Source organism: Cervus canadensis, chromosome 9, assembly GCF_019320065.1.
Source record: "Cervus canadensis isolate Bull #8, Minnesota chromosome 9, ASM1932006v1, whole genome shotgun sequence".
NCBI lineage: Eukaryota > Metazoa > Chordata > Mammalia > Artiodactyla > Cervidae > Cervus > Cervus canadensis.
In genome coordinates this window covers 18,327,782-18,343,385 of record NC_057394.1, presented here as the reverse complement: position 1 = coordinate 18,343,385, position 15,604 = coordinate 18,327,782, and the positions used below count along the sequence as shown (strand labels likewise).

The following is a 15,604-nucleotide window of genomic DNA, read 5'->3' as shown; positions in this document are numbered from 1 at the left end:
CTGCCTGGACCTCTGATGTATCTGCAGCAAAACAAGGACTCTGGATCAGAGGGTATCCAGGAGGTTTTATTGCTGCTCTGAAATGTCATCTGTGACTATGATTAGCAAGAGGTCAGCAAGGTTTTTACACCTGGGAACCACCTAATGAGGTTCTTTGCTTATCTTTTTTGGAATCCCTGTATCAGTGGATGGGCATAATACTTTCATAGATAATACGGGTGTCCTAGAACCATCTGCAGTGATTTTGGAGCCCCCAAAATAAAGTCTGACACTATTTCTCCTGTTTCCCTGTCTATTTGCCATGAAGTGATAGGACCGGATGCCATGATCTTAGTTTTCTGAATGTTAAGCTTTAAGTCAACTTTTTCACTCTCCTCTTTCACTTTCATCAAGAGGTTTTTTAGTTCCTCTTCACTTTCTGCCATAATGGTGGTGTCATCTGCATATCCGAGGTGACTGATATTTCTCCCGGCAATCTTGATTCCAGCTTGTGCTTCTTCCAGCCCAGCGTTTCTCATGATGTACTCTGCATATAAGTTAAATAAGCAGGGTGACAATATACAGCCTTGACATATTTGGAACCAGTCCTTTTGGAACCACTCCTTTTCCTGTTTGGAAGCAGTCTGTTGTTCCATGTCCAGTTCTAACTGTTGCTTCATAACCTGCATATAGGTTTCTCAAGAGGCAGGTCAGGTAGTCTGGTATTCCCATCTCTTTCAGAATTTCCCAGTTTATTGTGATCCAAACAGTCAAAGGTTTTGGCATAGTCTTGGAACTACCCCACGCCCAAGGTCAGGGGTGGCGGCCGAGGGGAGCTACCACACATCCAAGGAGCAGCGGCTGCCCAGGCACAGGAGGGCTGAGAGGAGCTACTCCACGTTCAACTTCAGGAGGGGCAGACGTGAGGAGATACCCCTCGTCCAAGGTAAGGAGCAGCGGCTGAGCTTTGCTGGAGCAGCCATAAAAAGATACCCCAGGTCCAAGGTAAGAGAAACCCAAGTAAGATGGTAGGTGTTGCGAGAGGACATCAGAGGGCAGATGCAGTGAAACCATAATCACAGAAAACTAGCCAATCTGATCACAAGATCACAGCCTTGTCTAACTCAATGAAACTAAGCCATGCCGTGTGGGAACACCCAAGACGGATGGGTCACAGCAGAGAGGTCTGACAGAATGTGATCCACGGGAGAAGGGAATGGCAAGCCACTTCAGTATTCCTGCCTTGAGAACCCATGAACAGTATGAAAAGGCAAAATGATAGGATACTGAAAGAGGAACTCCCCGGGTCGGTATGTGCCCAATATGCTACTGGAGATCAGTGGAGAAATAACTCCAGAAAGAATTAAGGAATGGAACCAAAGCAAAAACAATACCCAATTGTGGATGTGATTGGTGATAGAAGCAAGATCCGATGCTGCAAAGAGCAATATTGCATAGGAACCTGGAATGTTAGGCCTATGAATTGGAAGTGGCCAAACAGGAGATGACAAGAGTGAGAGTTGACATTCTAGGAATCAGCAAACTAAAATGGACTGGAATGGGTGAATTTAATTCAGATGACCATTATATCTACTACTGTGGGCAGGAATCCCTTAGACGAAATAGAGTAGCCATCATGGTCAACAAAAGAGTCTGAAATGCAGTACTTGCATGCAATCTCAAAAATGACAGAATGATCTCTGTTAATTTCCAAGGCAAATCATTTAATATCATGATAATTCCAAGCCTATACCCCAACCAGTAACACTGAAGAAACTGAAGTTGAATGGTTCTATGAAGACCTACAGGACCTTTTAGAACTAACATCCAAAAAAGACATCCTTTTCATTATAGGGGACTGGAATGCAAAAGTAGGAAGGCAAGAAACACCTGGAGTAACAGGCAAATTTGGCCTTGGAGTATGGAATGAAGCCAGGCAAAGGTTAACAGAGTTTTGGAAAGAGAACGCACTGGTCATAGCAAACAGCCTCTTCCAACAACACAAGAGAAGACTCTACACACGGACATCACCAGATGGTCAAAACCGAAATCAGGTTGATTATATTCTTTGCAGCCAAAGATGGAGAAGCTCTATAAATTCAGCAAAAACAAGACCAGGAGCTGACTGTGGCTCAGATCATGAACTCTTTATTGCCAAATTCAGACTTAAATCAGAGAAAGTAAGGAAAACCACTAGACCATTCAGGTATGACCTAAATCAAATGACTTCTGATTATATAGTGGAAGTGAGAAATAGATTTAAGGGACTAGATCTGATAGACAGAGTGCATGATGAACTATGGATGGAGGTTCATGACATTGTACAGGAGACAGGTATCAAGACCATCCCCATGGAAAAGAAATGCAAAAGGGCAAAATGGCTGTCTGAGCAGGCCTTACAAATAGTAGTGAAAAGAAGAAAAGTGTAAAGCAAAGGAGAAAAGGAAAGGCATTCCCATTTGAATGCAGAGCTCCAAAGAATCGCAAGGAGAGATTAGAAAGCCTTCCTCAGTAATCAGTGCAAAGAAATAGAGGAAAACAACAGAATGGGAAAGACTAGAGATCTCTTCAAGAAAATTAGAGATACTAAGGGAACATTTCATGAAAAGATGGGCTCGATAAAGGACAGAAATGGTATGGACCTAACAGAAGCAGAAGATATTAAGAAGAGGTGGCAAGAATAACAGAAGAACTGTACAAAAAAGATCTTCAAAACCCAGATAATCACGATGGTGTGATCACTCACCTAGAGCCAGACATCCTGGAATGTGAAGTCAAGTGGGCCTTAGGAAGCAGCACTATGAACAAAGCTAGTGGAGGTAATAGAATTCCAGTTGAGCTATTTCAAATCCTGAAAGATGATGCTGTGAATTTGCTGCACTCAGTATGTCAGCAAATTTGGAAAACTCAGCAGTGGCCACAGGACTGGAAAAGGTCAGTTTTCATTCCAATCTCAACTAAAGACAATGCCAAAGAATGCTCAATCTACCGCACAATTGCAATCATCTCACACGCTAGTAAAGTAATGCTCAACATTCTCCAAGCCAGGCTTCAGCAATATGTGAACTGTGAACTTCCAGATGTTCAAACTAGTTTTAGAAAAGGCAGAGGAACCAGAGATCAAATTGCCAATATCTGCTGGGTCATCAAAAAAGCAAGAGAGTTCCAGAAAAACATCTATTTCTGCTTTATTGACTATGCCAAAGCCTTTGACTGTTTGGATCACAATAAACTGTGGAAAATTTTGAAAGAGATGGGAATACCAGACCACCTGACCTGCCTCTTGAGAAACTTATATGCATGTCAGGAAGCAACAGTTAGAACTGGACATGGAACAATAGCCTGTTTCCAAATAGGAAAAGGAGTGCATCAAAGCTGTATATTGTCACCCTGCTTATTTAACTTATATGCAGAGTACATCATGAGAAACGCTGGGCTGGAAGAAGCACAAGCTGGAATCAAGATTGCTGGGAGAAATATCAATAACCTCAGATATGCAGATGACACCACCCTTATGGCAGAAAGTGAAGAGGAACTAAAAAACCTCTTGATTAAAGTGAAAAAGGATAGCGAAAAAGTTGGCTTAAAGCTCAACATTTAGAAAACTAAGATTATGGCATCTGGTCCCAACTCTTCATGGGAAATAGATGAGGAAACAGTGGAAACACTATCAGACTTCATTTTTTTGGGCTCCAAAATCACTGCAGATGGTGATTGCAGCCATGAAATTAAAAGACGCTTACTTCTTGAAAGGAAAGTTATGACCATCTTAGACAGCACATTAAAAAGCCGAGACAGTACTTTGCCAACAAAGGTCCATCTAGTCAAGATTATGGTTTTTCCAGTGGTCATGTATAGATGTGAGAGTTGGACTGTGAAGAAAGCTGAGCGCTGAAGAATTCATGCTTTTGGACTGTGGTGTTGAAGACTCTTGAGAGTCCCTTGGACTGCAAGGAGATCCAACCAGTCCATTCTAAAGGACATCAGTCCTGGGTGTTCATTGGAAGGACTGATGCTGAAGCTGAAACTCCAATACTTTGGCCACCTGAGGCGAAGAGCTGACTCCTTAGAAAAGACCCTGATGCTGTGAGGGATTCAGGCAGCAGGAGAAGGTGCCGAGAGTGGATAAGATGGCTGGATCGCATCACCGATTCGATGGACATGAGTTTGAGTAAACTCCAGGAGTTGGTGATGGACAGGGAGGCCTGGTTGTGTGATTCATGGGGTTGCAAAGAGTTGGATACACTGAGCGACTGAACTGAACTGAGAACTATTTTGACCTGTAGTTACAGAAACTGTATGTGTAGTAGAAAAGGCTTGGCTTTTGGAGAGAAACAATCTTAGTTATTAACTCTGGGTGTTTATCTCAATTTCTTTTCTTATTGAATGCAAGGAGAGATGGGATTATTGTAAAGGCTACAGGCCTTGCATGTGGAATGCAAACATGCCAGTGTTTCAGTAAATGGTAGCTATTTTTACTATTATAGCCCTTTTCTCTACAAATACACTTACATATTAATGAAGATTTCTCCTCACTGTTTTCCCTAACCCCACTGTCCCCAAATCCTGGATGAAAAAACAGTAAAAAGAGCAAATTTTCTTGTATTACATATGTTAATTACAACATGATATATTATACTAGATTTAATTGAAGTAAACATTTAAGTTCACTGAGCTTAAAACATTTCTATTAATTTAATGAAGTAATCACAGTGACAACATCAATTCAGACTGATGACATCAACCTCAAAGCCCAGGAGTCAGAGGCTTAGGAGTTGAGTCTGTTTCTCTGTTCTCTAGGTGCATGATTCTTCATTTGTAAAATAGAGATAATAATACTATCAACCTCATAATGTTGTTTTGAGGATGAAATGCAGGAGTGATTTTAAAGCACCTGATTGCTAGGGACATAACAGTCAGTTTATAAATGTTCAATAATTTTGAAAAAAATTAGCTCTTAATTTTAAGCTCAGTCAGATTTGGTAAAACATGTCCATAAAATATGACATGTAAGAAAGAAGGTATTGAATATTTAACTTTAATTATTTAAGTTTATATTTATGTAGGTACTCCATACATAGTACATTATGTAAAGGCATTCCTCAGAGCAGTGATGTGACCTCAGTTAGTCTCAATTTCCTCATCTGTGAAATGGAGCCAGTACTTCCTGTGCACCTTGTTGTGAGGATTAGAGATACACAGCATCGGGGTCCACCACAGATCTTACCCTCCAGGAGCTGAGAGACTCCATGTGCTTGTGTACAAATGATGGACCAGAATAAGACAGTCCTTCATGAGAGATGAGAGATGTAAACAGAACATTAGGAAACCAGCAGGAAGAGATGAGTCCAGGATGGGTTTATGGGAGAGTGTGTTTTGGCTGAACCTGGAAATATGGGCAGGATATTGACAGGACATGAGAGGGAGGGCGATTCCACATGGAAGAAAAGCTGTAACAAAGGCAAGACGTCCGCTGTTTGACTCTGAAACCCAGCCTTCCTCTGTCAGGGCCTCATTAACTGTTTCAACAATCTTCTGGGTGGTGTTTCTACACTAAGTCTCCGCCATCAGTGAAGGGCTCTTCATGTTCTCTGAATGGATGGCATCAAGAATCAGCAGCACCATTTCCTAGTTTGCCTCTAGTTTGTGTGTCTGCTGTTAAGTGAGAACTGCTTAAATTTAACTTAGAGGAAAATAACATGAATAAGAATACCTTCCTGTCAGGGGAAGGAACTGTAATATATGCTCAACTCAGGCTTTTCCCTTTAACCTAATCAGAAAATGGTGGCTGGGCATTAACCTGACTTGGATTTTACTTTAAATCCTTTGAAATGGTTTTCTCATCTGTGGTTTGTCCGTGAATAATTGTCAGAGTAACTGTCATGCTAGCAAAGTAATGCTCAAAATTCTCCAAGCCAGGCTTCAACAGTATGTGAGCCGTGAACTTCCAGATGTTCAAACTTGACTTAGAAATGGTAGAGGAACCAAAAATCAAATGGCCAACATCCACTGGATCATCAAAAAAGCAAGAGTTCCAGAAAAACACTGACTTCTGCTTTATTGACTACGTCAAAGCCTTAGATTGTGTGGTACACAACAAACTGGAAAATTCTTCAAGAGATTTGGGAATACCAGACCACTTTACCTGCCTCCTGAGAAATCTGTATGCAGGTCAAGAAGCAACAGTTAGAACTGGACATGGAACAATAGACTGGTTCCAAATTTGGAAAAGAGTACATCAAGGCTGCATATTGTCACCCTGCTTATTTAACTTATATGCAGAGTATATCATGAGAAACCCTGGACTGGATGAAGCACAAGCTGGAATCAAGATTGCAGGGAGAAATATCAATAATCTCAGATATGCAGATGACATCACCCTTATGGCAGAAAGCCCAGAGGAACCAAAGAGCCTCTTGACAAAAGTGAAAGAGGAGAATGAAAAAGTTGGCTTAAAACTCAACATTCAAAAAAAGAAGATCATGGCATTTGGCCCCATCACTTCATGGCAAATAGATGGGGAAACAGTGAGTGACTTTATTTTTGGGGGGCTCCAAAATCATTGCAGATAGTGACTGCAGCCATGAAATTAAAAGATGCTTGCTCCTTGGAAGAAAAGCTATGACCAACCTAGATAGCATATTAAAAAGCAGAGACATTACTTTGCCGACAAAGGTCCATCTAGTCAAAGCTATGGTTTTTCCAGTGGTCATGTATGGATGTGAGATTTGGACCATAAAGAAAGATGAGTGCCAAAGGATTTATGCTTTTGAACTGTGGTGTTGGAGAAGATTCTTGAGAGTCCCTTGGACTGCAAGGAGATCCAACCAGTCCATCCTAAAGGAGATGAGTCCTGGGTGTTCATTGGAAGGGCTGATACTGAAGCTGAAACTCCAATAATTTGGCCACCTGATGCAAAGAGCTGACTCATTTGAAAAGACCCTGATGCTGGGAAAAATTGAAGGCAGGAGGAAAAGGGGATGACAGAGGATGAGATAGTTGGATGGCATCACCAACTCAATGGATATGAGTTTGAGCAAGTTCTGGGAGTTGGTGATGGACAGGGAGGCCTGGTGTGCTGCAGTCCATGAGGTCGCATAGAGTTGGACACAACTGAGTGACTGAACCGAACTGAACTGAATTGTCAGAGTCAAAGAGGCACTCGAAGTCCTCCCACCAGACCTGGAGAGACAGTGCTTGCATCTTATACTCTGACTGTGCTAAATGAAGGAGTGGATTCAGGTGTCTTTTATAGAGCATGGTTGAGATTGCTGTGCTACAATGTGGTGCTGTTTTGAGAAAGAAATGAAAACAACATAAAATCAAAACATAAAATCCAAGTGGAACAGTTTGTGAAAACTGTCAACAGTGAAACAGAGGCCAAGTAAACAGTGTGTGTGTGTGTGTGTGTGTGTGTGTGTGTGTGTCTAAAGCCAAAAGCATGAGATGATCATTTCTGAGCTCCAGAAAGAAAGAAGGTGAAATAATGAATTTCCACAATAGAGCTATTGCTGCCTTTCATTGAATGCACTCCAGTTTAAGCTTTGAATGAGCAGGGAACCTGTGTGCCTGTATGTCTTTGTGGCTGTCAGGGAGGGTTATAATGGAGACGATCTCTTTCCTTTTCTTGTGGTCACATGCTTTGCATATTGTGATCCAAACTATGAGCAGGGTCCCATTGTTGGCTTGATGTGAAAGTAGGCCTTAGTCAGCAATAGCAAGTTACAATCAATTTGTGTCCTTTTTTTTAATTTATGAAGGGTGTTCATATGTGTGTTTTGATTCTCACAGCATCATTGAGTTTAGTGACTCTTGTTTCTGCAGCACATTCTGTAGAAGAGGAAAGTGAGACTCAGGGAGATCAGAAAACTTCTTATCCTGGAGACCCTACTGCGCCACTTGCTTTCTCTTCAAATTTGCTAAAGTAGAGACAAAAGAGGGCTTTATCTGCAGAAGGGTACTGCTGGGCATCATAGATTGATGCCTGATGTGTTTAGTAGATAACAAACTCCCCCAAACTCTGTTTGTCTGTGCCAGGATCTATTTAGTGGTAATTACAGGCAATCTAAGATTTGTAATATAATGCTGTGTAACATAAACTTTGGTTGTTATCTTGTCACCCCCATCACGTACTCTGATTTGTCTATTTAGTTCTTAAATAATGGTAAATTATAACTTTTGATAGATTCCCAGATTCTCAAGTTGAAACTTCATATCCTTCTTAGCTTTCAGTTTTTCCTGCTTCCATGGACAAGAATCTACTTAGTCCAGCAGGTTTTCTTCGTGTCCCTTGAGCACACTGTTTCCTTCCCTTTGATTTTTCATGCCCAGACTGTTCCATCTTTTTTTTTTATGCTTCATTTTATAGCAGTTTTAGGTTTATAGAAAAATTGAGCAGGCACTGAAGAGTTCCCATACACTCCATCTTCTGATTACCCCTCCCCTCAGTTTTCGCTATTATCATCTGCATTAGTGTGGTACATTTGTTACAATAGATGAACCCCAAACAATACATTATTATTAACTAAAATCCACACTTTACATTAAAGTTCATTTTTTATTGTACATTTCTATGGGTTTTGACAAATACATATGTCATACATTCACTAGTACATTATCATACAGAGGTTTTACTGCCCTAAAAATCTGTGCTCTGCATCTTCATCTTTCCTCCTCACTCAACCATTAGTGGTCACTGATCTTTTTCATGTATTTATAGTTTGCCTTTTTCATAGTGTTTTAGAGTTAGATCATACAAAATGAAGCATTTTCAGACTGGTTTCTTTAATTTAGTCAAATGCATTTAAGATTTCTCCACATCTTTGCATGGCCTGATAACTCATTTATTTTTATTGCTAAATAATATCCCATGGTATGGTTGCACCTCAGTTTGTTTCTAAATGGAGCTAGTGAAGGCCATCTTTCTTGCTTCTAGTTCTTGGAAATTATAAAAGAAATTAATATGAGTATTGAGGTACAGGTTCCTATGTGGACATAAATTTTCAATTCATATGGGCAAATATCTAGGAGAATGATTACTAGATCATGTAGTAAGCCCCATGTTACACGTTGTAAAAAAAGTGCCAAAATATCTTCCACAATGGCTGTGCCATTTCACATCCCATTAGTAATGAATTATAGTTCCTGTTGCTCCATATTCTCTTCAACATTTGGTGTTTTCAGTGTTTTGAATTTTATCCAGTCTAATAGGTATATAGTAGTGTCTTGTTTTTTAATTTGTAATTTCCTAATGACATTTCTGTCGAATATCTTTTCACATGCTTATTTTTTCTGCTTCCATTTCTTGTACTGATCTTGTCAGTCTACCACTTGCCTTAAGTATCACTGTGGAAGACACAGGTCGGGTATTATCTCTTCAGAGAGAGTGGGAAACTGAGGCTGAGATCAGTAAAATGTTTCGTGTATGACACCTTTACTCCTTGATTAAGTAAGACCTGTGCCTTCACCTCCTGGGCCACCAGCTCTCACACCTGTGCCTCTAGCACACACCTTCACACCTGCATGCCCAGATGCACTGTGACACCACTGGGAGGTCATCTCGGCTTGTCCACAAGAGAAGTCTCCTAAACCTGCCTCCACCATCTTCCCCAACTCAGTAAATGGAGACCCTGTCCTTCCCCTTCCTAACCCCAGACGCCATAGTCCTCTTCTCTTAGAGCCCACACCTGTCCCGTCAGCAGGTCTTACAGACTCCACCTTCCTAATGTGTCTGGAGCGTGAGCTCATCTCTCCACTCCTGCTGCTTCCACTCTGGTCCTGGCCACTGTCATCTCTCACCTAGATTATTCCGGTAGCCTCCTCGCTTGTATCTGCCCTCACCTTTCTCCCATTATTGTCTGTTTTCCACAAAGTGCAGGACTGATTTCTTAAAAACCTCAGACCATGTCAATACTCCCCTTACTCCTTTATTGGAGGGCCCCCAGGCTCCTCCTGCTCTGTCTCCGCCCTCACTCCCCTGGTTCTCACTCTGCTCTCCTGCCTCCTTGTCTTGAACCCCTTGGGCATCTCCCCGTGGCCCCTGCACTCGCCCCTCCCTCTGTGAGGAGCAGCCTCTCCAGGTCTGCCGGAGCCCTTCCCCCTCCCCCAGATCTGCTCACACCCGGTCTGAGCAGAGCCCTCCCACCCCAGTGTGGACTCACTTCCTTCTTTACCCTCCATTTGACTTCCTTTTCCTTCTCGTCCTTAGTTCCTGGGCTCAGGTTAATTTTCCCTATCTCCGTCTCCCACCATGGAAAGAAATTCTGAGACTTTGTTTCCTCATGGCCGAATTCTTGTGCCCAGAATGATGCCTGCTGTATAGTTGATGCTCAATAAATACCTGTTATAATGGTTAAATGCATAAATGGTGTGAAAAAAAAATGGAATGAAAACACATTAAAATCCCTGAGAAGTTTTTTATTTTTTTTCTTTTAATGTTCAAAGTTACAATTTAGTTGCTATGAAAAGAAGCACACTACTGCTGATCAAACACTTGTATGAAGTACTGACGCTAAAGGGTTAAGATGGCAGGAGGAAAACACATTTAAAATTTTTGTTTTTTTTTCCCCTTTTTTCTCTTCATGTAGGATTTACAGTTTCTGGAGAATGGAGATCTAACTGTCGTAGGAGACCGAGGAACCACACTGAGTGAAGGGCAGAAAGCCCGGGTCAGCCTTGCAAGGTAAATGGCATTTCAGTTGTCATCCTGCCCCTCCTCCTCCACGGCTCCTAGTGGATGTGAGCACACAGACCCTGCTCACTGGGTGGGCCTATGTGAAGCAGGGTCTTGGCTCTTTCCCTAGGCTCTTGGAATGAACATAGAGTTTTCGAACACAGTCATGATTCGGAGATGAGACTCAAAGAGTGTGAAGTGTCCTCTCCTGATGTCTCTACATTTTCTAGAGCCGTCTATCAGGATGCAGACATCTACCTCCTGGACGATCCGCTCAGCGCAGTGGATGCAGAAGTCAGCAGGCACTTGTTCGAACAGTGAGTTTGCCCCTGCTTTCTATCATCTCTGCTTTCCAGGAACTCTGTAGGGATCAGGGAAGAGAGCTCAGGAAAGCCTTTGTACTTTGGGAGACTCAGTTTGCTCTGCCTGGTGTCTCTCTCTCTCCTCCCTTCCCCTCACAGAAGATTCATCATAGAGAAATTTTGCATCATGTTGAGGTCAGGACAGGGAAATGCAGCAGATGCTTCCAGTGTGTGGAGGACAGTGGGGTCTGTGCTTTAGGGAGTGAGGGATAGATGGCAGATTTCCCCCTGCTCCTTGTAGTTGCTGAAACCAGTACAATGAATAGGGTGGTCTGGTGGTCTAGTGGTTAAGAATCTGCCTTGCAATACAGTGGACATGGGTTTTATCCCTGTTGGAGAACTAAGATCTCTTATGCCCTGGAGTAACTAAGCCCATGGGTCACAACTGTTGAGCCTGCGTGCTCCATAGCCTGCATACCACAGCTTGAGAGTCTGTGCATCGCAACAAAAGATGCTGCATGAAACGACTAAGACCTGACGCAGCTAAATAAATAAACAAATATTTAAAAAGAAGAAAGATGATGCATGCTTTTTATTTTCCTCTTCCTCTTTTTTTTGTTTATGTGTCGGGGGGAAATGTTCAGCATAATCTTGAGTCTAGAGTGACCTTGTGAAATTACAGGAGGCTCACCCTGCCTCTGGCATCACATGTTCTATGCGCACAGCCCGGTGGTTTAGACATAGCCTTCTCTTAAAGTTGTCCAGGGCACAAGACCTCAGACTTCCCCGAGTCATCCATGTTGGTCCCAAACTCACCTCCAGTGCTTGGCTCATGCTGTCCCCTCTGCCTGACGTATCTTTTCTCCTCTCCTCACCTTCTAGTTCTTTTTTTTTCCCCCCTTTGTGTAACACTTTAGAAGTATTTTTTTTTAACTTTAAAAAAAATTTTACTTGGAAGCTAATTACTTTACAATATTGTAATTGTTTTGCCATACATTGCCATGAATCCGCCATAGGTGTTACATGTTCCCCATCCTGAACCCCCCTCACACCTACCTCCTTCTCCATCACATCCCTCACTGGGATGACCCAGAGGGATGCATGCTTTTTAAATTGGAGAATGGGACTAGGTGACCTGCTACTTGGCTGCCAGTTCTTTTACTCCATCATTTGTTTAAGGCATGTTAGAAGCCAAGATTTTAGTACTGGCATACGACTTCTGTGGAAAGGCCTTGTTGGTTTATTTTGCTTGTCATTCTGTTGGTTTGAAATTCTTACTAAAGTCTAGAATTTCAAAGTGATTTATCCCTCACCAGCATATGGCCTCAAACATTAACATTGCTTCATCAATGCTTAGTAGAATGAATACTTAGACCCACATGTGGGGTTAACTTGAATTTGAAACTAGGTATTTAGAATCTGGTTTAAGTCCTGACTCTCACTTTGTGTTTCTGGAATTTGTTGTTAGTAGTTCTTGTTTGACCACTGAATCCCTGAGATAGAAAGACTCTGATGTTTTTCTGTGTATAATGTGTCCTAATATACACTGACCGAGACCTCTGGTGGAGTCTAGATGTGTCTTTTTGAAAGTCTCACAAACTTGCTTTTTCTGAAGAAGCATCCACATCTGCTCCATCTTGCTGTTGCTCGATCTTGCTTGGTTAAGCCAACGAGTCCTTCCAGCTGCACTTATTAAAGCCCTGCTGTGTGCCCTGAGATCGACGCCCTTAGAGATGTCACTGCACAAAACCTCTTAGTTTACAAAGCAAGACGGTCAGCCAGGAGAGGGGAAGGACCCACACTGGGTAGAATTAAGGGAGATTAGGATGCTCAGCTCTCATTCCTGCCTGTAAGGAACCTGTCTCTACTTGGAACTTGTTAAGACAGAGGGCTGGGAAAAGGTCAGCAGTTCAGTTCAGTCCAGTCCAGTCACTGAGTCATGTTCAACTCTTTGTGACACCATGGACTGCAGCATGCCAGGCTTCCCTGTCTATCACCAAATCCCAGAGTTGACTCAAACTCATGTCCATTGAGTTGGTGATGCCATCCAACCATCTCATGCTCTGTCGTCCCCTCCTCCTCCTGCCGTCAATCTTTCCCAGCATCAGGGTCTTTTCAGATGTGTCAGTTCTTCACGTCAGGTGGCCAAAGTGTTGGAGTTTCAGCTACAGCATCAGTCCTTCCAGTGAATATTCAGGACTGATTTCCTTTACAATGGACTGGTTGGATCTCCTTGCAGTCCAAGGGACTCTCAAGAGTCTTCTCCAGAAAAGCATCAATTCTTCAGCACTCAGCTTTCTTTATAGTCCAACTCTCACATCCATACATGACCACTGGAAAAAGCATAGCTTTGACTAGATGGATGTTTGTTGGCAAAGTAATGTCTCTGGTTTTTAATAAGCTGTCTAGGTTGGTCATAAATTTCCTTCCAAGGAGTAAGCGGCTTTTAATTTCATGGCTGCAATCACCATCTGCAGTGATTTTGGAGCCCCGCAAAATAAAGTCTGACACTGTTTCCACTGTTTCCCCATCTATTTCCCATGAAGTGATGGGACCAGATACTATGATCTTAGTTTTCTGAATGTTGAGCTTTAAGCCAACTTTTCACTCTCTTCTTTCACTTTCATCAAGAGGCTTTTAGATCCTCTTCACTTTCTGCCATAAGGGTGGTGTCATCTGCATATCTGAGATTATTGATATTTCTCCCGGCAATCTTATTTCCAGCTTGTGCTTCCTTCAGCGCAGCGTTTCTCATGATATACTCTGCATATAAGTTAAATAAGCAGGGTGACAATATACAGCCTTGACATACTCCTTTTCCTATTTGGAACAAGTCTGTTGTTCCATGTCCCATTCTAACTGTTGCTTCCTAACCTGCATATAGGTTTCTCAAGAGGCGGGTCAGGTGGTCTGGTATTCCCATCTCCTTCAGAATTTTCCACAGTTTATTGTGATCCAAACAGTCAAAGGCTTTGGCACAGTCAATAAAGCAGAAATGGATGTTTTTCTGGAACTCTCTTGCTTTTTTGATGATCCAGTGATGTTGGCAATTTGATCTCTGGTTCCTCTGCCTTTTCTAAGACCAGCTTGAACATCTGGAAGTTCATGGTTCACGTGTTGCTGAAGCCTGGCTTGGAGAATTTTGAGCACTACTTTACTAGCGTGTGAGATGAGTGCAATTGTGTGGTAGTTTGAGCATTATTTGGGATTGCCTTTCTTTGGGATTGGAATGAAAACTACCTTCTCCAGTCCTGTGGCCACTGCTGAGTTTTCCAAATTTGCTAACATATGACTGCAGCACTTTCATAGCATCATCTTTCAGGATTTGAAATAGCTCAACTGGAATTCCATCGCCTCCACTAGCTTTGTTCATAGTAATGCTTTCTAAGGCCCATCTGACTTCACATTCCAGGATGTCTGGCTCTACGTGAGTGATCACACCATTGTGATTATCTGAGTTTTGAAGATCTTTTTTGTACAGTTCTTCTGTGTATTCTTGCCACCTCTTCTTATATCCTCTGCTTCTGTTAGGTCCAAAGCATTTCTGTCCTTTATTGAGCCCATTTTTGCATGAAATGTTCCCTTGGTAGCTCTAATTTTCTTGAAGAGATCTCTAGTCTTTCCCATTCTGTTGTTTTCCTCTATTTCTTTGCACTGATCACTGAGGAAGGCTTTCTTATCTCTCCTGGCTATTCTTTGGAACTCTGCATTCAAATGGGAATATCTTTCCCTTTCTCCTTTGCTTTTCATTTTTTCTTCTTTTCACAGCTATTTGTAAGGCCTCCTCAGACAACCATTTTGCCTTTTTGCATTTCTTTTCCATGGGGATGGTCTTGATCCCTGTCTCCTGTACAATGTCATGAACTTCCATCCATAGTTCATCATGCACCCTGTCTATCAGATCTAGTCACTTAAATCTATTTCTCTTTTCCATTGCATAGTCATAAGGGATTTGATATAGGTCATACCTGAATAGTCTAGTGGTTTTCCCTACTTTCTTCAATTTAAGTCTGAATTTGGCAATAAGACTTTTGGCAGTGTCTTAGGTTAGGGCTTTTTGCAGGATAGCTGTCCCACAGTCTGGGTTGCTATCTCAAGCTAGTTCCCTCAGGCATTCAGGCCTGGTCCTTACCCTAAGCAATGCAGCCTGCTCCTCCCTGTCCTTCCCCTGCTTGCTAGTGGATGTGAGTGTCTGGGCTGCTGCTCTGCTGGGAGTTGCTGTTAGGCAGGTAATCTATTAGTTTTAATTATTTATTTAATTTTCCTCCCAGTTATTTTGCCCTCTGAGATTCCAAGGCTTGCCACAGACCCGCTGGAGAGAGTGTTTCCTGGTGTTTGGAAACTTCTCTTTTTTTAAAGACTCCGTTCCTGGGACAGATCTCCATCTCTACCTCTTTTGTCTCTCTTTTTATATTTTATATTTTATCCTACCTCCTTTCGAAGACAATGGGCTGCCTTTCTGGGTGCCTGATGTCCTCTGCCAGCATTCAGAAGTTGTTCTGTGGAATTTTCTTGGCGTTCATATGTTCTTTCAATGAATTTGTGGGGGAGAAAGTGGTCTCCCTACCCTATTCCTCTGCCATCTTAGGACCGCCTCTGAGGACCCAGTTCTTTTGCTGAAGGATGAGTAGAAGCTCAGGTGTGGAGGGAG

General features: G+C 42.2%; 1 protein-coding gene across 1 annotated transcript in view; it reads left to right on the top strand.

Moving 5' to 3' along the window:
• Nucleotides 1-15,604, top strand: part of LOC122447588 (ATP-binding cassette sub-family C member 4-like) — a 337,265-nt gene that overhangs the window by 165,748 nt on the left and 155,913 nt on the right. Inside the window, exons 12-13 of the mRNA XM_043478283.1 lie at nt 10,566-10,660; nt 10,882-10,968. Of these exons, the coding sequence (XP_043334218.1) occupies nt 10,566-10,660; nt 10,882-10,968 (182 nt within the window). The remainder of the gene's footprint in view (nt 1-10,565; nt 10,661-10,881; nt 10,969-15,604) is intronic.